General features: G+C 44.3%; 1 protein-coding gene across 1 annotated transcript in view; it reads left to right on the top strand.

Moving 5' to 3' along the window:
* Window positions 1-7,837, top strand: part of LOC122930896 (homocysteine S-methyltransferase 1-like) — a 51,031-nt gene extending 43,194 nt beyond the window's left edge. Inside the window, exons 7-8 of the mRNA XM_044284590.1 lie at window positions 1,714-1,790; window positions 7,485-7,837. Coding sequence (XP_044140525.1) covers window positions 1,714-1,790; window positions 7,485-7,555 — 148 coding nt within the window. The 3' untranslated portion in view covers window positions 7,556-7,837. The remainder of the gene's footprint in view (window positions 1-1,713; window positions 1,791-7,484) is intronic.
* Window positions 7,838-25,469: the final 17,632 nt, after the last annotated feature.

The following is a 25,469-nucleotide window of genomic DNA, read 5'->3' as shown; positions in this document are numbered from 1 at the left end:
AAACAATTTACTTATTTCATCCACATACCTTTGAATTCTTCCCCACCCGCCCCCCCATTGCTTGCTGCTCCCTAGTAACCTCTGTTTTTACAAAAAAAAAACAACACCAAAAGCAACAACAATTTTAGCCATTTATGCCATGTTCTTGCGAATCTATGTTTTTTCTTAATAGCTACTAAGTGGAATTCCTCTCTGGCAAGCGAAACTCCAGTGAGGTTCTCCCACTTCTTAACCGTGGGTGCAGCACTATCCCTCCAATGTCCAATAATGCACTTGCTAGCCTGAAATAATAGTTTGGATGCTATATCACGGTGTTTGGGGCTGTCTATTTTATCCATAACCCCTAAAATACAGATTTCAAACATGCCTAGGGACTTTAAAAAGATGATACTTCTCTGTTCGTGCGATTACCTTCTCCCAAAACTCTTGAATATTTATACACATCCAGAGTATATGAACATCATCCACTCCTACCTCCCTGCATTTTTGACAGCTAAATTTATAACATTTCATTAGGATTTTAGGGGAGCAGTATAGGCGGTATAGTATATTAAATTGGGTTATTCTGTGGGAAAAGTTATTTGAAACCCTATTTTTTGCCTGTATAGCCAATTCCCAAAACTCTTCTCTTTGGCAGGGTACAACATCCTTCCATTTGTAAATTAAAATATTAACTGCTCTTTTTTTTAGTTTTTTGGTGTAACAGACACATATATTTTAGAAACCAGTTTCCCCCCTGCTGTTAATTTGGAAATATAAACCAGTGGTTGAGGGAGGGTAGCAATCTGTGTTCCTTTTCCTAACGTCCCTCGCAGAGCTTGTTTCAGTTGTAAATAAAAGAACCTCAGATCTTTATTTCCCAGTCCGTACACATTTTTTAGCTTTTGATATGGAATTATATCCCCCTTTTTCCATACCTGACCCAATTTAAAGATTCCATATTTCCACCAAATTTTCTGTTCAGTTGAATTTAATCCTGTAAGATAAGTGTTATCCCACAATAAGGTGTCCATAGACAATGTGATGAGGCACTGTGGCTGGCATAGTTAGGGGGCACTGTGGCTGGCAATGTGATGAGGCACTGTGGCTGGCATTGTCAGGGGGCACTGTGGCTGGTATGGTCAAGGGGCATTGTGGCTGGCATAGTCAGGGGGCACCATGGCCGGCAATATGATGAAGCACTGTGGCTGGCATAGTCAGGGGGCACTATGGCAGGCAATGTGATGAGGCACTGTGGCTGGCATAGTCAGGTGGCACTGTGACAGTGTTAAGAGGCATTGTTTTTTGTACTGTCTTTACAGTATTAACTGTTCATCACCCATAGGATCTAAACAGTAAAAAATTTATTTTCTATTTTTCTGCCTCTAATTGTGGATGCATCTTATGGTCTGGGACATCCGAACAATATAGTAGATCTACCCCATGGTCTCCAGAGTAGGCCACACATCTTAGATCGCTGTGCAACGGCTGACCCCATCCCCCACATGGTCATCAGTTATCCAATGTATATGGCCACCTTTGAAATGGGTTCATGTTAATGCACAGATTCCTCAATCAAGCTTTGTCCTGTTTTGAAGCAGAAGTTTGGAGTGTGTTATCCAGTAGTTTTGGTCTCTCTACTCTGCTCATAGGTCCTTTTAAACCTGCTGTATTTCATTGGGCACATAAAGTGATTTTCACCTGTTTATTGTTGTTTTATATTTTTTCATACAGTTGGCAAGGTTCAAAAACTGATAAGGCAATCTCTGAATATGCATTAGAATGGATTCAGCTGGGTGCAAGATGGATTGGTGAGTAGTCAAGTCACATAAACTCAATGATACATATGTAGCCCAACAAGTGCCTGGTAATGTACAGGTGACAACTTAGTATTGTTACACTTAAACTCTATGCTGACACTACCTTTAACCACTTCACATCCGGGCCATTTCCTCCTTCCTGACAGAGCCATTTTTTGCTAATCTGACATGTCACTTTGTGGTAATAACTTTAAAACACTTTTACTTATCCAGGCCATTCTGAGATTGTTTTCTCTTAACATATTGTACTTCATGACAGTGGTAAAATTGAGTTAAAAAAAATTCATGTTTAATTATAAAAAAGACCAAATTTACAAAAAATTTGAAAAATTAGCAAATTTCAATTTCTCTACTCTTATAATAGATAGTAATACCTCCAAAAATAGTTATTACTTATTCTGTAGTTTACAGAAAAACATGGTTATAAGGGAAAATAATAGCATTCTGAATACAGAATGCATAGTATAATAGTGCTGGAGGGGTTAAAAATAAAATTAAAAAAATTAACTCCCCTTCTCCTCTTGATCGCGTAGTTCCCGGTCTCTTTACTTCTTGAATGATGAGCTGTGGGCTAAATGACCTGTGGTGACGTCAGATCACATGCTCCAATCACATGGTCCATCACCGTGGTGATGGAGCATGTGATCTGACGTCACCACAGGTCCTTTAGCCCACAGCTCATCATTAAAGAAGTAAAGAGACCGGGAACTACACGATCAAGAGGAGAAGGGGAGTTAATTTTTTAAAACATTTTTAACCCCTCCAGCACTATTATACTATGCATTCTGTATTCAGAATGCTATTATTTTCCCTTATAACCATGTTATAAGGGAAAATAATACAGTGAATAGACTGTCACGTAGCAACAGTGTGTGAAAATCGCACCGCATCCACACTTGCTTGCGGATGCTATGCGATTTTCACGCACCCCATTCACTTCTATGGGGCCTGCGTCGCGTGAAAATCGCACAATATAGAGCATGCTGCGATTTTTCACTCAACGCACAAGTGATGCGTGAAAATCACCGCTCATGTGCACAGCTCCATAGAAATGAATGGGTCAGGATTCAGTGTGGGTGCAATACGTTCACCGCACGCATCGCACCCGCATGGAAAACTCGCCTGTGTGAAAGGGGCCTTAAAAGTTTAAAAGCAAATCTTGAAATTTTTCAGAAAATTTCCAAAACCCACTTTTTAAGGACCAGTTCAGGTCTGAAGTCACTTGTGAGGCTTACACAATAGAAACCACCAAAAAAGTGACCCCATCTAAGAAACTGCACCCCTTAAGGTATTCAAAACTGATTTTACAAACTTTGGTAACCCTCTAGGTGTTCCACAAGAGTTAATGGAATATGGAGATGAAATTTCAGAATTTCTATATTTTGGCAAATTTTTTCCATTTTAATCCATTTTTTCCAGTAACAAAGCAAGGGTTAACAGCCAAACAAAACTCAATATTTATTGCCCTGATTCTGTAGTTTACAGAAACACCTCATATGTGGTCATAAACTGCTGTATGGCCACACGGCAGGGCGCAGTAGGAAAGGAACACCATATGGTTTTTGGAAGGCGATTTTGAAGACCCCCTGATGCACTCCTGGAGTAGAAACTCCAAAAAAGTGACCCCATTTAAGAAACTACACCCTCAAGGTATAAAACTGATTTTACAAACATTGTTAACCCTTTAGGTGTTCCTCAAGAATTAATGGAAAATTAAGATGAAATTTCAGAATTTAACTTTTTGGGCAAATTTTCCATTTTAATCCATGTTTCCAGTAACAAAGCAAGGGTTAACCGCCAAACAAAACTCAATATTTATTGCCCTGATTCTGTAGTTTACAGAAACATCCCATATGTGGTCATAAACTGCTGTACGGGCACACGGCAGGGCACAGAAGGAAAATAGCGCCATGTGGTTTTTGGAAGGCAGATTTTGCTGGACTGGTTTTGACACAATGTCACATTTGAAGACCCCCTTGATGTACCCCTAGAGTAGAAACTCCAAAAAAGTGACCCCATTTTGGAAACTACGGGATAAGGTGGCAGTTTTGTTGGTACTATTTTAGGGTACATATAATTTTTGGTTGCTCTATATTACACTTTTTGTGAGGCAAGGTAACAAAAAATAGCTTTTTTGGCACCGTTTTTATTTTTTGTTATTTACAATGTTCATGACAGGTTAGATTATGTGCTACTTTTATAGAGCAAGTTGTTACGGACGCGACAATACCAAATATGACTTTTTTTTTGTGTCTACATTCTGAAAGCCATAATTATTTTTTTTTTTTGGGCGATTGTCATATGTAGGGGCTCATTTTTTGTGGAATGAGGTGACTGCTTTATTGGTACCATTTTGTGGGACATATGCCTTTTTGATTACTTTGTGATGCACTTTTTGTGATGTAAGGTGACAAAAATGGCTTTTTTTTAAAAAAAACATTTTTTATTTTTTATATGGTGTTTATCGGACAGGGTTGATCATGTGATATATTTATAGAGCCAGCTGTCACGGATGCGGTAATACCAAATACTTTTTTTTTTTCTTTTCTATTTTTAATATATATCTTTTTTTTATTACTTAAAAGGGGTTGTCCAGGATCAAAGTAATTTATAAAAACGTTAATAATCACCTTGACATTACGCAGTAAAGTCATTCTGATGCTCTGTGTATTTTTTTTCATCCCCTTTGCTCCTATGAGTCCCTAATACTGCTGTCAGTATTGTTTACATAGCAGCACCTGTGCTAGGTCATTTCCGGCCACACTGCCTTATGGGTCCCACAAGACTGCGTGACTCTGCAGCTGGATCCCACTCCCCCTAATCAGTATTCCGCCTCCTGCCACTCATACTCCTCATCAGTATTCTAAGCCTACAAACTGGATCCCTCCCTGCTTCCATGTATCTGCTCTCTGCTAGCATTGCATAAAAGACAATAGTAGCAGGGAGCGAGCTAACTGGCATGTAGGGACATGGGAGGTGTGGTTAGCACTCATACTGTAGCACATCCCATTCATTGCAAATGACCATGGGAGGCGTGCACTATGCTAAATAGCATAGTTTGCTGCCTCCAATAGAACCTTCTTCTACTCCTAATAACACACCTCTATGGCCGGTGACGTCATCTGCAGAGGGGACGTTCCTTAGTGAGGCGAGTTCCCTCCTCCAAATACTGCCTCCTTCTTCCCAGACTAACGCCCTCTGTGCCCGGTGATGTCACATAGGGGCGTGGTTTAGCTGTCATTTACCTCCTCCTGACAGCCTCCTTGCTAGCTGCAGAACGATCCTGTGTGCTGGTGACCCCTTTTTTTTTTTTTTTTTTAACCCTTTTTTTATTTTACACTTTGTGTCCCCCATAAGGTCATACAAGACCTCTGGGGGACATTTGACTTCATTTAAAAAAAAAAATTCACTATTGATTTCTCCTGTTACAGGAGAAATACATCCCCCAGAGAGGCTGTACAGCACTATATCTGTGAAAGACCCGATAGTTCCTGCACTCTGCCGTCCCCGATGGTAACATGACCACCGGGCCAGAACAGGAAGTGCATAGTGTTTTCTGCGCTGTGTATACAGCGATCTAGAAGGCAGGGACACCGGGGAACTGTCCCTGCCTTCTCTCTGGGTTGCCCTGCTGTCACTGACAGCGGGCATCCCGCTCTGCAACTGCACGATTAGCGTGCACCTGCGATCTCCGAATGGACGTTCCAGAACGTCCATTCAGAGTTAAACATCCACCCATAGAACGTTTATATCCTATGGGTGGATGTGAGGTGGGTAAAGCAGTTGTCCACATTTGTACAGGTCCTTCTAAAAAAATTAGCATATTGTGATAAAGTTCATTATTTTCTGTAATGTACTGATAAACATTAGACTTTCATATATTTTAGATTCATTACACACAACTGAAGTAGTTCAAGCCTTTTATTGTTTTAATATTGATGATTTTGGAATACAGCTCATGAAAACCCCAAATTCCTATCTAAAAAAATTAGCATATCATGAAAAGGTTCTCTAAACGAGTTATTAATCTAATCATCTGAATCAACTAATTAACTCTAAACACCTGCAAAAGATTCCTGAGGCTTTTAAAAACTCCCAGCCTGGTTCATTACTCAAAACCGCAATCATGGGTAAGACTGCCGACCTGACTGCTGTCTAGAAGGCCATCATTGACACCCTCAAGCAAGAGGGTAAGACACAGAAAGAAATTTCTGAACGAATAGGCTGTTCCCAGAGTGCTGTGTCAAGGCACCTCAGTGGGAAGTCTGTGGGAAGGAAAAAGTGTGTCAGAAAACGCTGCACAACGAGAAGAGGTGACCGGACCCTGAGGAAGATTGTGGAGAAGGACCGATTCCAGACCTTGGGGGACCTGTGGAAGCAGTGGACTGAGTCTGGAGTAGAAACATCCAGAGCCACCGTGTACAGGCGTGTGCAGGAAATTCCGCTTTCCCCAGGTCAAGCCACTTTTGAACCACAAACAGCGGCAGAAGCGCCTGACCTGGGCTACAGAGAAGCAGCACTGGATTGATGCTCAGTGGTCCAAAGTACTTTTTTCGGATGAAAGCAAATTTGCATGTCATTCGGAAATCAAGGTGCCAGAGTCTGGAGGAAGACCGGGGAGAGGGAAATGCCAAAATGCCTGAAGTCCAGTGTCAAGTACCCACAGTCAGTGATGGTCTGGGTGCCATGTCAGCTGCTGGTGTTGGTCCACTGTGTTTTATCAAAGGCAGGGTCAATGCAGCTAGCTATCAGGAGATTTTGGAGCACTTCATGCTTCCATCTGCTGAAAAGCTTTATGGAGATGAAGATTTCATTTTTCAGCACGACCTGGCATCTGCTCACAGTGCCAAAACCACTGGTAAATGGTTTACTGACCATGGTATTACTGTGCTCAATTGGCCTGCCAACTCTCCTGACCTGAACCCCATAGAGAATCTGTGGGATATTGGGAAGAGAAAGTTGAGAGACGCAAGACCCAACACTCTGGAGGAGCTTAAGGCCGCTATCGAAGCATCCTGGGCCTCCATAACACCTCAGCAGTGCCACAGGCTGATTGCCTCCATGCCACGCCCCATTGAAGCAGTCATTTCTGCAAAAGGATTCCCAACCAAGTATTGAGTGCAGAACTGAACATAATTATTTGAAGGTTGACTCTTTTTGTATTAAAAACACTTTTTTTATTGGTCGGATGAAATATGCTAATTTTTTGAGATGGGAATTTCGGGTTTTCATGAGCTGTATGCCAAAATCATCAATATTAAAACAATAAAAGGCTTGAACTACTTCTTCAGTTAGTGTGTAATGAATCTAAAATATATGAAAGTCTAATGTTTATCAGTACATTACAGAAAATAATAAACTTTATCACAATATGCAATTTTATTTAGAAGGACCTGTAGATATGGCCAGGAATTAGCTCTGTCTAATGAAACAGTCACCTACCTAGTCACTGCACTTTGTTCTGTTCCAGCTGTGGGGGGCCATATCTACACTTGCTGTGGGGATCGGGCAACCCCTTTAAATTGAATGAATTTAAAATCTCTGTGAGTAAAATTTGAGGTTAGGTGGGTGACTTTTGGGTTTCATAGTTCAGGGTTTATTTTATTAAATGATTATTTAATTAAATAATTAATCTCTTGAGTGATTTGCCTCCCTTTCTAAGTATATGTACATTTATCTTGACAGGCGGCTGCTGCCGGACCACTCCAACTGATATTGCAAGTATACAGGACATTTTGCGGACAAATAATTCATGATAATGTCACATTTTGAAATAAAGGGCTCTGTTTCAAACATCATATGTGTTTTGGAGGTAATAATTTACATACGCTTGAAAGTTGTGTAGTAGCACAGTTATTGGTATTGAAGGCTTATAGTATTGGAGCCACAAGGCCATGTTCAGAAGTGGCAGATTTACTGTGGAATTGCACTGAAAGTCTGCAACACATTTCAGTACAATGTAGCGAAAAACTTTAGAATGTTAGGGCATATTGCAGATTATCAAATTATGTAATCCGGTTGTGGCAAATGAGCAGTACATTATGCATATTTTGCAGCAGGTTCCTTCAAAAAATTTAATTTTTGTACTTAACGTAAAATCCCTTTCTCGTTCAATTCATTGGGGGGACACAGCATCATGGGTATTTGCCCAGCTACCACTAGGAGGCGACACAAGATATGAAAAAGGTTGGCTCCGCCCAGGTGGGCTACACCCTCTCCACAGATACTAGGCTAATCAGTTTGTACCAATAGCAGTAGGAGAAACAAAAGCAAAGAACCAACATGTCCTGGACCGGAGAAGGAAGAGGAAAATCAGCCCGGTGACAGAGAAATGAAAACAAAGGGTGGAATCTGTGTCCCGCAATGAATTGAACGAGAAAGGGATTTTACAGTAAGTACAAAAATCCAATTTTCTCGTTAATATCATTGGGGGACACAGCACCATGGGACGTCCCAAAGCAGTCCCCAAGGGTGGGAAGGAAATCTCATGCAAAAAGTTGGGTGCATAGGTGCAGGAGAACCATGCAACCCAACAGGTCCAGGAGAGGCCATAGCATGAAATGGTAGATAGGAAACTAAGGAAGTGAGCCGAGAGGAAAAAAATTGTGGGAGACCGCCAGGATACCAAGGACAAGTGCCTGGGAAAAAGGGCCACATGCAAGAAGGAACAAAGGGAAACACCCAGCTAAGTGGGAAAATAAGGAGCCTGGAGGATAGGAAACAGGGCTAGATGTTCTGCGCAAGAACCGAGAGTTGAAGAAGTGAGCACTAGAGAGCCAGAGGAAGGATCTGGAAGAACCAGGACTCCCCCAGAATAAACAGGAGAGCAGCACAAAATGAAGGAGTCTGTTGGTAATGGTCTAGTGCTCTGCATATAGAAGGATGCTCCAGGAGGATGATCTATAAGCGGACAGACCCAAACAGAAAAAATTTGCCCATGAGGGGAACCCGGCAGGAGAGAAAATGGCTGGGAAAGGACGGGAGCAGTCCCGAATCAAGAAAGAAAACTTCCTGGAGAAAATCTAGAGAAAGACCCTGTGGACCACCCCTCGGCAAAAGGAAGGCGAGTCTGAGGCCTGGAAGCAAGGGACTCGACCAGTAAGAGGACCTGGCAAGGAAAAATCTCCAAATAGTCTCAAGCCGAAAACATGGTCTGTCCGAGGCAAAAACCATGTAAAGGCCAGGGTAGAGAGGAAACAAGGAAACACTGGAGACTGAACGAATGAGAGAAATAAAGCAAAGACACACCATGGGAAGGGAGCAAGCCTCCTTCCACAGCAAGGCAGGTGGGAAAAGAGAAAAATCCTATGAGAAAGTAGAAACCCCATCCTGCCAGAGAAAGCAGCCAAACTCTGGGGGAGAAGGGGTTCCTTGGTAATGGCCAGGAGAAGGGAACGTAAAGACATAGTTCCCACACAAGAAGGCGAGAATCAAGCCTCAGAAAAACTGGAACAAAATATCACTGTGAAATTTAAGACCAGGGAAATCCCTGGCCACATGAAGTCTCAGGAAAAAAGGGAACCAGTCACAGGCCCTGGTAAGACAAGTGGAGACACACTCTTCTGAGAGATATTGGAGTAGAAGAGAGAGAACAGCCTAAGGAGGAACAGTTCTCAAGTCGAGGGAAAGCTCCATCCCAGAAGTGGCCAATATGAATGTAAACTGCAACCAGAGCAATAAACTCCAAGGCACCAAGACCTGAACCTAGGGAGACGGGAGAGAGGTTAGATTCTCAATTGGGGAATAAGCCTGTGGGGACCAAGGAGGGAAAAGAACCAAACCGGGCCCAAAGAAGCAGCGGTCAGAGATGCCATGAGTAGCTTCCCCAGAGGGAACCGGCCAGCTAGATGGTCTAAGAATCATTGGGGCAGGGACTCCAAGCAGGGTTACCCAGTCAGAGGCTCAAGTAGGCTAAACAGAACTGGACCACATGAGGACAATAACAGCCAGATTATCAAAAGAAAAATTAAATGTAGCAACCCCAGGGAAAAAAACATCCGCCATGGTTAACCAACCATCCTAAGTGTAGTGACTAGCATACTGTATAACACTGCCCCGGAATGGGCAAGTACAACACCCTGGACTTTGTAAAAGAATCGCCAGACATCCAAATGTCATAAAAGGATGCGGAATTCGCCAGGCGAAGCCGGGAGTGACTACACTGACATGTAGAAACCAGATATCGGCAAAGCACAATGCAACCCCCAAGGAAGGGGGAAGAAACTGACAGGAGCAGACAACGGCAGGGCCCAAGCAAACAGCATTTCTGTCATGTAGCACAACTAATCAGAAAACATAAGCGAGTACCAAGAATGCCCGGACCATGGAAGAACTACGGGACAATTTACGATACCAGAGCGAGCAGCGGAAAATTCCACCCACCAAGTAGGTGTGTGGCGCTCACTAGTCCTGTCACAGCCATATCAGAGAGGACATCCAGTGATGACCCGAAAACTGCAGTAGCAGCTGGTGCTCACAATGCTCCAGGTACTCTTCCAGGACTGGGCCATGTAACTCTGTGGAAACAAAGCAGAGAAGCAGTAACAACAACGTGAGTACTCTATCCATGAAATGGAGTAACATGGCTGTGCGGAATACAGTAGTACTTTATAGGGTTGACAAAGAACAAACCTAGCATGATAGCCAACAACCTGGTCATGGCGGAGGGAGTGTGGTTGTCTGGTGTATAACAGGACTGAGCAGTCCTGTTTAAGTAGTGCGTCAAGCAATAAAGTAAAAATCATTCCTAGCACAGGGACTATTAGAAGAATTGGTGCACTCAGAGGGCCTGGTTCAGGAGGTTCTGCACCGGGTGTCAAATCTGAACAGGCCAGCCATATACTGGAGCTAAGAATTGCAACTCTACTCCGCCCAAGAGGGGGGGAACATACGATTACCAGGTACATACTACAACCAGGGTGGTTTGTCGGATTCAGCGCCGTGAAGTTGTCACAAGTACACCGCCGAGGACGACGTTAATAGGGTGCCAGATGCATACTAGAACCAGAAAAGAGTGATGAATACAGTGACTGGAGATGGTACCATCACTCCACATGAAGAGGGGCCACAAGATTGCCTAGCACACATCAGAGCCAGGAGCAGGAGCCGTATGGGCCAGAGATTGTACCGATAGGGCACAGCACTTGGAGATACTACAAATACTCAGCCTGAGAGTAGGAGTAATCTGACTGCATGGTGCACACTATAATGAGAGTGGAGACATGGCTACACCATCGGGATATGGTATAGGTACTCTGCTTGATAAGAAGTAATATGACTACGTGATGCACACTAGAACCAGACAGGTGTAATGGCTACAGGATTTGGGGGTGGTACAGGTACTCTACCTAATAAAGGAGTAATACGGCTGTGTAATGCAGACTAAAAACAGACAGATGTAATGGCTACAGCATCTGAAGATGGCATCTGCACTGCGCCTGATAAGGGAGAAATACAGCTGCATGGTGCACACTAGGACCAGACAGGTATAATGGCTACAGGTATTCCACCCAATAATGGAGTAATATGGTGCATTAGAACCAGATAGGTGAAATGGCTATAGCATCTGAAGATGGTACAGGTACTCCGCTTAATAAGAGAGTAATATGGTTGCGTGGTGCACTCTAGCGCCAGGATGGTATATTGGCTACAGCGTCTGGACAAGTAATACGGTGTCCTGGAACATTCTCCGACTAGGAGGGTGTATTGAATATAGCCCCTGGTAATAGTGAAATTACATTGGAACCAGGAAACTCTGCCAGAAACAGCCTTTGGCAGTGGTACAAGTAGCCCACAGTGAAGGGGAAGGCGTACGTACCTGGGACACCACATAGGTGTGTTGGCGTGCTAAACACGGTGGCAGGTAAAGCACTGTGTGGATAATTTCCTGTGCAACCAGGGGAGTGCAATTTGAAAATCCAATGAGGGGGATACCAACCCTGGAGAGGAGAGGTTCCTCAGTGGACATTTGTCTTTGACCACCCAAAGAGATTCTGTATGGTGGAAAATTGCCTGATGCTCTGTTCCGAGTCAGAATCAGTGCAGAGGAGTCCAATGATGAGGCAAAAGGTACCTGAGGTGATTCCCTCAGAGCTAGTCCTGTTCTGCAGTAAACCAGGATGTAGAGGATGAGCGGGACCTATGATTGGGGACCCTAGGCCGTATGGTCGCAGACAGGATCGTGCTCTGCCCAGATACGGAATCTGAGTCAGAGGTGCCCCCGAGGTTCCGGAAAGCTCTCTCCCTGCATAGGAGAGGAGTCATTGCTAGTCTCAGATCTGTCCTGGAAGTTACCCGAGGAGCAGGACCTAGTTCAGACAACCCTAGGTCGATTAATGGACCTGGTGTCTGAGCTTGAGTGTACCCTGTCAGCAGAGGAGTCCCTGGGGGGGGGGGAAGGGACTCAGGGGCGGCCGCATTTGGGCAGGCAAGCGGTCCGGCGACTCAACAATGGATTCCCTATCGCTTGGGACAGGGAGACAGCCCATTCAGGAGGCACCTACACAAAAGGGGTGGTTAGGGCGTCCTGAGAGGGTCTGTGGTCAAGGCACTGCGCACAAACAGGGTCAGGCTGACTGCATTTTATTGCAACGGCAGCACGTAACATATGTGGTGACCCCGAGGGGGGGCTGGGAATGGGAGTCTACTCTGAAAGAGGACATAAAGGCTGAGTGCGAGCCTGAAAAAAAAGGAAAGCAGCCAGCCAGAGACTGTCCTACCAGACCCCATGTCGGGATTCGAACCCGTGACCAGCCACATCCCAGGCAGTAGCCCTGCTTACTAGGCTACCATCCTCTCTGGACATTCCTCCCTGAAACCTATTATGTAACCTCAGTCTTGCCAAGCCTTGCTCATCACCCTTGATTCCCCACACCTGGTACTTCCCTATATAAGTCCAGCCCCTTGCACTCTAGCTTGCTGATTATTGAGCTCCTGAGCCTTGATCAAGCTTCTCCTCATCTGCTGCTCTTGCTACTACTGGAAGTCCACTGCTGACCAGGAATTGCCTACTGACTACTCTTCTTCTTTGTCCCTACCTACTGAACTGCTACCACCGTTGCCATCCGGATTGTCTGACCACGCTTACTGCCGCCTGCCCTGACCCACTGCCTGCCTACCGACTACGCCTCTGCCAGACTTCCTGCACCTACTACCTGCCTGCGGTCCTTGCCACTGGGCTCCACTCCTACCTCCAGCCAGCTGTCCTCTGACTCAGGTGAGCCTGTAGGACTGTTACACCCCAGGTACTATGTCCCTGAAGAGGTGCTGCAGCAGCCGCAGAGAGTGCAGGAAGGCTGCAGGAGGGATCTGGAGAGCGTCCCTCAGGAGTGCTGGCAAGATAGAGGCCCAGGAGCAAGAGCTAAGCAAAAGCAAGCTCCGCCCACAGGCGAAAGCCCGCGATTAACTGGGATAGGAGGGGAGGAGACCCCTCTCAAGAGCCGAAAGAAGCGGGGAGGGGCCAAGAAAAAAGCCCAAACAGCAGAGGATGCAACCTAAGCGAGAAAACAGCGGGGGTCTCGATTAATAATGCGGCCGGAAAAGGTCCGCCATCAGTGGGTAAGAACCACGGGGAACAGAGAGCCCTCCGGGAAGAAAAACAGGTAAGGGGGGCTCCTGAGAGAAGCCGACGCACGGAGAGAGGAAAAACGGGGTAAAAGGAGCATCTGGGGACAGACAGGCCGGAGAAAAATGTGGCCTAGTCCCGGCCGAAGCCGGGGACTAAATTAGAAGGAGACGCCGAGGAGAGGAGTGGGTGGCCAGGGAGGAGAAGGGAACCCAGAATATTAGCGAATCCATCCCCTGGCCAGGAAGGGTGGGCTAACCCAGGGGACCCCATGGGCAGGAACGCAGGGGAGATACTCACCATGTGGCGTCTTTAGGCGCTGCAGGGTCACCCCTTCGGGAAACTTGTCACAAATGTGGGATTGCCGGCATGCCACTGTGGATGCAGTATGGGGGACTGGGTGATCGGCGAGGTACTTAAGAGTACGTGCCCGCAGGGGGTGAAACTTAAGTGGATATCCATCATGGAGCCCCATCCTGCAGCAGGCCAAGGCCTTCAGAAGAGAAGAAAAAAACAAAAAGCAGCAAGACCTGCAAAAAAACAACGAGCAGGTCATTTCTGCCTCCTACGGACAGTAGACTATAACTGATTAGCCTAGTGTCTGTGGAGATGGTATAGCCCACCTGGGCGGAGCCAACCTTTTTTCATATCTAGTGTCGCCTCCTAGTGGTAGATGGGCATATACCCATGGTGATGTGTCCCCTAATGACATTAACGAGAAAGTCATATGTATATATGCAGTATTTTAAACTTCCAGTTTCCTCTGGGTACTCCAGTTTCCTCCCACACTCCAAAGACATACTGATAGGCAGTGATGGCCAGTTCGCAATGGAGCTGCCATCTTTACTGACAAGTCCGGCGAGGCACAGGTAAGTCCTTACCTGTGCCTGTGCGTGAGCAGGTCTGAAATGAAATGCAGTCTCCGGGTGCAGGCAATTCTGAGAACAGCCTGATGAAGGCCCCCGGAGGCTGTTCTCGGAACTGCCTGCTCCCGGTGACCGCATTTCATTTCAGACCGGCTCGCGCACAGGTATTGTGAGCCCCACTGGGGACAGAGCGATGATAATGTTTGTAAAGTGCTGTGGAATTTACATGTCCGTTTGTCTGGTAAAATACCTGTACTGGTTGTCTAGTAGCGTCTCTTTACAGTACAATGTGGTACTACTTGTCATGTACTGCCCTCTGTTTGCGCCAGGATGAGCTTCTCTGTTGGACAGCAGGTTAAAATGGCTCCAGCTTCTGTCCTCATCATACAAAGTGATTTACAGCTTCCACCATCTATTCCTGACTGTTATATACAAAGACTTGCTTTATCTGTCTTTTGTTATCTGCTTATTTTTCTTAAATCTCCATTTTCTATTATCTTGAGATGACATTTTATGTCTTTGGAACCATTTACCAGTTTTCCATAAAATTATACACTTGTTACAATGGTACAATCTAATCTATCTATTCATCTAGCTATACTCCTCAAGGTTTATTAGCCACATGAAACTTCAAATATTGGATCAAGTCGTGTGGGATGATTGTGCGATGACTCCTGTACGTTGATGTGCCAGTTATCACCACTTTTTGCAAACTGAGATGGACAGACTCCTTGAACTGAGAGACTTTGGTTTACCACACCAGTAGATCATTGCCTGCCTAAGTCAAGATGTCAGCACTTGTTCAATGTTTCCAGGTGGTTGGGAGAACATCAACAAAATAACAATAGGGGCACAGAGGCAAACCTCTGCATAGCTAGATTGTCTGATTAGAAGAATGGCACATCTTAACCCTAGGGCAGCAAACAGTGTCTACACAAACCACACAGCAATAGAGGCTGGAATAGAGGTCTATCCTCTTCAGTGATGAGTCCTGCTTTTGTCTCGGATGCAGTGGTAGCGAGAGATTGGTCTATAGACTGTGTGGACAATGCAATAAAGAGGCGTTTACAAGGGAACATCACACCTTTCCTACTCCCAGGATTATGGTGTGGGGTGGCATAATGGACTGTAGCCGGACCCCTCTAGTTTTCATTTCAGGTACACTAACAGCTTGGCATTACATCGATTTGGTCATGGAACCAGTGGTACAGCCATTTCTGAAAAGTGTACCAGGAGCCATTTTTTTCAACAGGACAACATCAGACCGCTGTGAGCAGCCTGCGTGGCCTAAAATACTATAGTGGTCTCTAACGTCTCTGGACTCTCATCAAGCACATCTGAGCTATCATTGGTCAGCAGTCACAAAGGGAGCTGTCAGCAGCAGATCTTGATGATTTCTGCACCCAAATGCATTCAGCGTGGCAGAACATACTTTAACCATTTACAACCTCATTGATAGCATGCCAAAGCGTGTAAGTGTGTATTTATGCACGTAGCCATCATACTCGATACTCTATGAATTGAGGTGTTTTTAATATTTTGTTTCCATTTTTATCATTTGCATGTCATTAACACGTCTATCGATCCTGTGATTTTCATAATTCCATGACTTTTCCTTAGTGTTGCAATTTCAATTTTGAGGAGTGTGTGTATGTATGTATGTGTGTATATATATATATATATATATATATATATATATATACATACACACACACACACACACTAAGGCACCCCTGTGCAATATTCATGGTGTCTAATCACCTGTGAGGTGGGATGGATTATCTCGGCAAAGCAGAAGTGCTCACTAACACAGATTTAGACAGATTTGTGAACAATATTTGAGAGTAAAGACAGAGCCGGACTGGGGGCGCAGCCTTAGGGGGAGGCGACCATGACGGGGGGCTGGTTTGAGGGAGCCCCTGGGGAGGGATTGGTTGGTTTAAGTTATGGGGGCGGGGGTATGAGGGGTTAAATAGGTGAGGGCCCGGGGTGAAGGAGGCCATTTTGGGCAAAAATCGGAGCTCCCACCCACCCACCCCTGGTTGTTCATGTTCCAGAGCCTGGGCGGATGGCGGGGGATGGGGGGGGTCGGAGAGGGGTGATCGGGTAATGATTGGTGATCTTCAATGTTAATTATTTTGTCACGGCGGCTGTGGCGGTGGGAGGTCCTTGAAGTTGGAGAGATTCAGGTGACGAGGATGGGAGGGCTCCACGGTTGGGGCTGGACTCCTATGGCTGGTGGTCGGTTGTGGTGGAATTTGGGCGAGCCGTCAGTGGTGCCTCCGAGCTGGTGCTTAACGGCTGGGGGCAAGTCGGCTCAAAAAGGACTGGGAAAAATTCCGAGGTTTGGGGCTTCCAGGACCTCCCCCGTGTTACTCATGGAATTAAGTTGGTTATATCTTATGGGGATGTTTTGTGGGAAATAAAAGGTTAATTATTTATGTATATGTTTTCAATAAACGGCTGCTGTGGCCGATATAATCCAACTTGGTGTCTGTGTCTTATTGGGGTTCTGACGGGGCCGGTTTAGGAGGTTAGGGCTTGTGGTAAGTGAGTCAAGGGTTAGTAGGTGACTGATCGTGAGGGGCGAGCGGCTAATAACCAATACCCCGTCATGGATCTTTTGTGTATGTAGAAAATGTTTCAGATCTTTGAGTTCAGCTCATGCAAAATGGGAGCAAAACCGAAAGTGTTGCGTTTATATTTTTGTTCAGTGTATATACAGTGCACTACTCCCGCCCCCCAAAGTGTGTGTGGGGGGGATGTCAGTACTTCTCATGGGGAGAATACTAATGAGCGCTTCCATTATGGAGGCGCTTATTAGAACAGGAGGACCAGGGAACGGTGAATGCAGCACTCCCTGTGCAGGCTCTGTACTCTCTGCTCCCTGGTCTTCTCCTGCAGGGCTACGCACGCTATGCTGTGACCTGCGCACAGCGTGAGAGCGTCAATGTGCAACGTTTGGTCACAGCACAACGTGGCAGGAAGAGAGCTGAATGTCAGTAGCAGCATCCGGAGCAGGAGAGTTAAGTTGATTATTTATTTTTTTCTCTCTGATCTGAGGTCTGATTAACTTTCGGGTCCTATTAACATGGGGGTCTGAGCTGTCATGTTCTATAAAGCTAATTATGAATAATTTAAAAAAAGATATTAATACACTACAAAAACAGTTTTCATTCCAAGTGTGGCAAAGATTGCCCTGTTTTTATTCAGAATTTACCTATCCAGCTATGTCATTTCTATTGCAGCCCTGGAGCCAGAAGCAAATTCTTTTCACTTCAGTCCAATAATTGTAAACTACTACTTATTTATTTGATGGTATATCCATCCCAGACATATAGTTTCCTATTGTTATTCTTATTTCCAGAAATAGTGGGGCACATTTATTAAGACCGGCATTTTAGACGCCAGTCTTAATAAAGCCCTAAACTGGCGGTGGATCTGCAAAAATTATATAGAGGCGCCGGCCTCTACATAACTTCAGCGCATCCAGCGCCAGTTCTAAATGTAAGACAGCTTCCGAGCTGTCTTACATTTAGACCTTTTTCTACGCCTGAAACAGGCATAGAAAATGGTAAATGAGACGGGCCGGCACCCCCACTTATTTAGACCTGGCGTGAGCAAGGCAAAGTCGCAGATTGCAGTGGAACTAATTTAGGCATATTTCAGAATGATACATGACCCCCAGTGTGTTCAAAGTGTTTAAGAACAACTTTGTAAGTCTGTATGAGGAATGTTTATTCTCAAACTCTCGAATATTCTTTGTGCTGGCTCAGGCTAGTTTCACAGTAAAGGAACAGTAAAGGAACAGCTGGTAACTGTCGCAGCACTGCCTATAATGGGACCAGGCGGGGATCTGGCGTTAGTGGCGTTATTCGGCCGGACAAATACTGCTGCAGGAAACAGGCCAGATCCCATTGTGGGGAAAACAGGTGGCTAGACTCCCCCTGTAGCCCGGACCTGAAAAATAAGAGGAAAAATCCAAAAGAAAAAAGCTTTGGCAGACCAGCAGGAAAACATGTCTGCCTCCTACGGACACTATGCTAAAACTGATATGCTCAGTGTCTGCAGGAGGGTTATAGCTGAGAGGAGGAGCTAACACTTTTTTGCTTAGTGTCGCCTCCTAGTGGCAAAAGCTATACCCATAGTCTTCTGTGTCCCCCAATGATACGAGCGAGAAAAAACATTTCAGTGACATATTCCCTTTAACGCATTAAGGACACATGACGTACCAGTACGGCATGTTTCCCGAGTCCTTAAGGACACATGAACACATGACGTACCGGTACGTCATGTGTTGTTCCGATCACTGCCGCCCGGCTGGCGGTGATCGGAACAAGGTGCCTGCTCAAATCATTGAGCAGGCACCTCGGCTAAATGTGCCCCCCACCCCGTGTCAGCGATCGCAGCAAACCGCAGGTCAATTCAGTGTGGGTCTGGGTCAAAAAAAAAAAAAAGAAGGGAAAAAAGTAAAAAAAGAAAGAGAAATTTATCACTGAATAAAAAGATTTAAAAAAAATACACTACACATATTAGGTATCGCCGCGTCCGTAACGACCTGATCAATAAAACTGTCATGTTACTTTTCCCGCTCGGTGAACGCCATAAAAATAAAAAAATAAAAACTATGAGGAAATTGAAATTTTGCCCACCTTACTTCCCAAAAAAGGTAATAAAAGTGATCAAAAAAGTCGCATGTACGCCAAAATAGTACCAATCAAAACGTCATCTCATCCCGCAAAATCATACCCTACCCAAGATAATCGGCCAAAAACTGAAAAAACTATGGCTCTTAGACTATGGAAACATTAAAACATGATTTTTTTTGTTTCAAAAATGAAATCATTGTGTAAAACTTACATAAATAAAAAAAAGTATACATATTAGATATCGCCGCGTCCGTATCGACTGGCTCTATAAAAATATCACATGACCTAACCCCTCAGGTGACCACCGTAAAAAAAGAAGAAAAAAAAACGGTGTAAAAAAAAGACATTTTTTCTCATCTTACGTCACAAAAAGTGTAATAGCAAGCGATCAAAAAGCCATATGCACCCCAAAATATAGCCAATCAAACCGTCATCTCATCCCACAAAAAATGAGACCCTACTTAAGATAATCGCCCAAAAAATGAAAAAACTATGGCTCTTAGACTATGGAGACACAAACATTTTTTTGTTTCAAAAATGAAATCATTGTGTAAAACTTACATAAATAAGAAAATTGTATACATATTAGGTATCGCCGCGTCCGTGACAACCTGCTCTATAAAATTACCACATGATCTAACCTTTCAGATGAATGTTGTAAATAAAAAACGGTGCCAAAAAAGCTATTTCTTGTTACCTTGCCGCACAAAAAGTGTAATATAGAGCAACCAAAAATCATATGTACCCTAAACTAGTACCAACAAAACTTCCACCCTATCCCGTAGTTTCTAAAATGGGGTCACTTTTTTGTAGTTTCAACTCTAGGGGTGCATCAGGGGGGCTTCAAATGGGACATGGTGTCAAAAAACCAGTCCAGCTAAATCTGGCTTCCAAAAACCATACGGCGCACCTTTCCCTCTACGCGCTACTGTGTGCCCGTACAGTAGTTTACGGCCACATATGGGGTGTTTCTGCAAACTACAGAATCGGGGCAATAAATATAGCATTTTGTTTGGCTGTTAACCCTTGCTTTGTTACTGGAAAAAATGGATTAACCACTTCAGCCCCCCCTAGCTTAAACACCCTTAATGACCAGACCACTTTTTACAATTCTGCTCTACACTACTTTCACCGTTTATTGCTCGGTCATGCAACTTACCACCCAAATGAATTTTACCTCCTTTTCTTCTCACTAATAGAGCTTTCATTTGGTGGTATTTAATTGCTGCTGACATTTTTACTTTTTTTTGTTATTAATCGAAATTTACTGAAATTTTTGCAAAAAAATAACATTTTTCACTTTCAGTTTTTTTTTTTTTTTAAACAACATCTATATATACATTTTTCTCAAAATTTATTGTTCTACATGTCTTTGATTTAAAAAAAATGGTTTGGTAAAAAAAAAAAAATGGTTTGGGTAAAGCGTTTACAAACTATGGTACAAAAATGTGAATTTCCGCTTTTTGAAGCAGCTCTGACTTTCTGAGCACCTGTCATGTTTCCTGAGGTTCTACAATGCCCAGACAGTAGAAACCCCCCACAAATAACCCCATTTCGGAAAGTAGACACCCTAAGGTATTCGCTGATGGGCATAGTGAGTTCATGGAAGTTTTTATGTTTTTATTTTTTGTCACAAGTTAGCAGAAAAATGATTGTAAGAAAAAAATAATAATAATAATAATAAAGTCTCATATTCCACTAACTTGTGACAAAAAATAAAAATTTACATGAATTAACCATACCCCTCACGGAATACCTTGGGGTGTCTTCTTTCCAAAATGGGGTCACATGTGGGGTATTTATACTGCCCTTGCGTTTTAGGGGCCCTAAAGCGTGAGAAGTAGTTTGGAATCCAAATGCGTAAAAATGCCCTGTGAAATCCTGAAAGTACTCATTGGAAATTGGGCCCCTTTGCGCATCTTGGCTGCAAAAAAGTGTCATGCATGTGGTATCGTCGTACTCAGGAGAAGAAGGGCAATGTGTTTTGGGGTGTCTTTTTACATATACCCATGCTGGGTGAGAGAAATATCTCTCTAAAAGACAACTTTTCCCATTTTTCTTTATACAAAGTTGTCATTTGACAGAGATATTTCTCTCACCCAGCATGGGTATATGTAAAAATACACCCCAAAACACATTGCCCTACTTCTTCTGAGTACGGCGATACCACATGTGTGACACTTTTTTGCAGCCTAGGTACTCAAAGGGGCCCAAATTCTAAAGAGCACCTTTAAGATTTCACAGGGCATTTTTTACACATTTGGATTCCAAACTACTTCTCACGCTTAAGGGCCCCTAAAATGCCAGGGCAGTATAAATAATTTTGGAAAGAAGACACCCCAAGGTATTCCGTGAGGGGCAAAAAAATGAACGGCACAGATTTCTTCATTCGCATCGATCAATGTGGATGAAAAAATCTCTGCCCAAAAATGTGCAAAAAAAAAAAAAGGAGGGGGAAAGGCGTCTGCCAGGACATAGGAGCTCCGTCCAACATCCAAACCCACTCAGCCCGTATGCCCTGGCAAACCCGATTTCTCCATTCATATCAATCGATGTGGATGAATAAATCATTGCCGGAATATTTTTTTTTTTATATATACAAAGTGTTTGCCAAAGCATATGAACACCGCCCCTCAGCTCATAAGCCTCGGCAAACATATCTTTTTTACTGCAGAGGAGAAATCTCGTCTTGCAGCGCCGCATACACCGACTTTTGTGTAATCTGACAGCAGCGATGCTTCTGTCAGAATGCACCCCAGTGCTGCAGCTGGTCGATCGGTTGGTCCACCTAGAAGGTAAAAAAAAAACAGGCTGCAACGCAATAAATTTATTAACATTAACTTTATATAACATTTGAAACAGAACTCTAACTTTTATAAACTTTTTTTTAACTTTTGGAACATTAACTTTTTTGCATACCTGTGATTTTTTTTTGATTTTTTTTTACCTTTATTATAGGACAAACCTCTCCTTCCCCATGGAACAATGTGCAAAGCGCAAATCGCCCAGAGATGTGGCGAAGTACATTATGCACTTTGTCCCAGGTGAAAGGAGAGGTTTTCAGCAGCTCTGTGTGAATGGGCCCTAAGAGCCCTGTGTGCCTGTCCTGTGTAACGCAATCCCTATGCTAAGTGTATCTGTGGAAACACTCCCCTAAGCATAGGGCAGGGTGGTCAGGGCAGTCAGGACAGAAATAGCGGGTGTCACGCCTTATTCCACTCCTGCTACAGACACAATATCTTTTTTGGGGTGACGCTTGGGTTGAGGTACCAGCAACGACATTGGGGAAATGTCGCTCGTGTAGACGGCTCACTACACTGGTGGTTAGGGCCACGGAACCTCCTGGATACAGGAGGTTCTCGATGATCTCTTCCTGAAATTTGAGGAAGGATCCTGTTCTCCCAGCCTTACTGTAGTGAACAAAACTATTGTACAGTGCCAATTGAATTACATATACAGACACCTTCTTATACCAGCGTCTGGTTCTGCGGGAAAGTAAATAAGGAGCCAACATCTGGTCATTGAAGTCCACCCCTCCCATGAGCAAATTATAGTTGTGGACACAGAGGGGCTTTTCAATGACACTGGTTGCTCGTTCAATTTGTATTGTGTCGTGTCTGCGTGAATAGAGGAGAGAATGTAAATGTCACGCTTGTCTCTCCATTTTGCCGCGAGCAGTTCTTCATTACACAAGGCAGCCCTCTCCCCCCTTGCAAGACGGGTGGTAACGAGCTGTTGGGGGAAGCCCCGTGACTAGGTCGCGCGGTGCCACAGCAGCCAATCTGTTCTAGAAACAAATACCTGAAGAGGGCCACACTTGTGTAGAAATTGTCCACATAAAGATGTGGAGCCGGTCAAAAGCTGGGTGGCCTCTGGGACAAGAGGTGCCGTTGCCGCTAAAGTGCAGGAAACGCAGGATGGCCTCAAATCGTGCCCTGGACATGGCAGCAGACAACATGTGCATGTGATGAATTGGGTTCGTGGACCAATATGACCGCAATGCTACCTGTGGTGAAGCAACATGGGGCCGGGTACGCCTGGTGGTATCAGGGACCTCAACCTCCTCGTCCGAACTTTGGGTCAGACTGCCACTGCTTTCTACAGGTTCATATTCTGACCCGCTGGATTCGTCAGATGAGGGTTTCCATTCCTCATCCGACTGGGTCAGAAGCCTGTAGGCCTCTTCAGAAGAATACCCCTTGTTTTCCATTTGGTCAACTAAATTTAGGGGGTATTCCCTGAGACTACCCAAGAAAAAAAGCAAGCCTGTCTTACAAATGGGAGGCTAGCGAAGTACCAGAAGCCGCTGCGATTGATAAAGAATATCAAAACTGATTTTTTTTTTTTTATCGCCGCAGCGCTTGTGAAGTGAATGTGCAGTGATAAAAAAAAGCGAATCAGTGACTGCGGTGCGGTGGGCTGGGCGCTAAACGATCGCTAACTACCTAACCAATGGGCCTAAACTATCCTAAAACCTAACAGTCAATACCAGTGAAAAAAAAAAGTGACAGTTTACACTGATCACTTTTTTCCCTTTCACTAGGTGATTGACAGGGGCGAATAAGGGGTGATCAAGGGTTTAATTGGGGTGATGGGGGTGATCTGGGGCTATGTGTGGTGTTTGGTGTGTACTCACTGTGAAGTCTGCTCCTCTGCTGGAACCAACCGACGAAAAGGACCAGCAGAGGAGCAGAGAAGCCATTTAACACATTATATTTATAAATATAAAGTGTTAACTGGCTTCTGATTCGGTTTTTTGAAAATCATCAGCCTGCCAGCAACGATCATTGGCTGGCAGGCTGATGACGAAATTGTCCTTGTAACTTTTGCCGGCCTGCGATGCGCATGCGCGGGCCGGCTGTGAGCGTAATCTCGCGTCTCGCGAGATGATGCATAGATGCGTGACTCTGCCTAAGACAGCCACCTCCGGACCGCGATCCTGCGTTAGGCGGTCCGGAGGCGGTTAAGAACAGTCGTCCTCCCAGGTGTGAATTTATTCAAGGGATGAGTAACAGTATATTCAGATAGTGATGAAAAATGGCCGTTAAAAGTGGATCATTTTGCAATTTTTAACTGCTGTTTTTTAAGAAATGTAGTGTGAAGGAGGTCTAAGCATTATCACATATGAACAACATAATCATTTTTGATGGGACTACCACACTAGCATTGCCACTTTAATAAGTAAAGTAATGTCTTTTCATGCAATACATGAACTGACAGACCATAACGTTCTGCCTACAATATTCTGTTTCTTTCATTCACATTGTATGTTTTCTTGATGATTATGCTACTAAAATAATAATAAAACATACTAGAAATAATACAACATTTTCAAACCATAATAACTTATCAAACGGTTTTCTGGTGCTTAGAATAGGTCATCAATACAAGGGCTCATTCACACAACCATGGTTTCGTTCAGCATTTACGCATTTTTTGTGGCTTGGGTGATGACCCATTCACTTCAATGGGGCCTCAAAAGATGCGGACAGCACCCCGTGTGCTGTCCGCATCCGTTGCTCTGTTTCGTGGCCCCGCAAAAACTATAGAACATGTCCTATTCTTGTCTGTTTTGCGGACAAGAATAGGCATTTCTATAATGGGCCCACCGTTCTGTTCCGCAAATTGCTTAAGGCACACAGGCGGCATCCGTGTTATGCGGACCGCAAAACACGGAACGTTTGTGTGAAAGAGCCCTAAGAGTGGTGGGGGTCTGACATCCCAGTGGCGAAAACTACACAGTTAACAGAGCCGCTGTCCACTATATACTGTCTGGCAATAGTCCGAAACAGCTGATCAGTGGGGTGCTGGATGTAAGACCCCCACCAATATGATAATTGATGACCTATCCGGAGCATAGTCCAAATATATCTAAAAACTGGAAAACCCCTGTAATTACTGGTGGATGGAATTTGTATAAAACTTTTGTCGCTATAATACAAGGATACCAACAGCAAGGATTTTCCCTTCCAGAGTCTCTGGATTTACAGGTCTTCCAGAACATTCAAGCAGCTTCCAAAGTCCTTGAACTCCCATGCTGACATGATATGCGGTTCTCCTACAGATTTACCTATAAATATGTTGAAAAAAAAAAAAAAGTTTTCCAATTCATTGGAGAATACCAAAGGAACATTACTGGACATCGGGTATGTAAATCGTATCACCTGACCGTACAACGGGGACCGGAGGAGGAGTAATAGTACTGTACAGAGTATATGATGACTGTACACTACTCTGTATACATCTCATCATATGTGTCGGAAATCATATTACTATATTTCTAGGCACTGAACGGCACTATTTATTTAGGTTAGGTGTTGTGTGGAAGTGCCCAAACACCATGTACCACTAGTTATCTGGGTACTTAAAGGGGTTCTCCAGACATTATAAAACAATTCAAGCCCTGAGGAAGAGAGATGCTTTTTTTAATACTTACCTGTCCCCGGCTTCATGGGCAGAGGCTGCGACTTCTGCAGCTCAGGTCCCCGGAATGCTTGCATTTTTCATAATGCCTGGAGAACCCCTTTAACATTTTTTAGATTAGAGGAATTCAGATTTAAAGCAGATCTCCGTGACAAGATATGGGGACTGC

Source organism: Bufo gargarizans, chromosome 3, assembly GCF_014858855.1.
Source record: "Bufo gargarizans isolate SCDJY-AF-19 chromosome 3, ASM1485885v1, whole genome shotgun sequence".
Lineage (NCBI taxonomy): Eukaryota > Metazoa > Chordata > Amphibia > Anura > Bufonidae > Bufo > Bufo gargarizans.
Note: the sequence above shows the minus strand (reverse complement) of the source record. Positions and strands in the feature narration are given on the sequence as shown.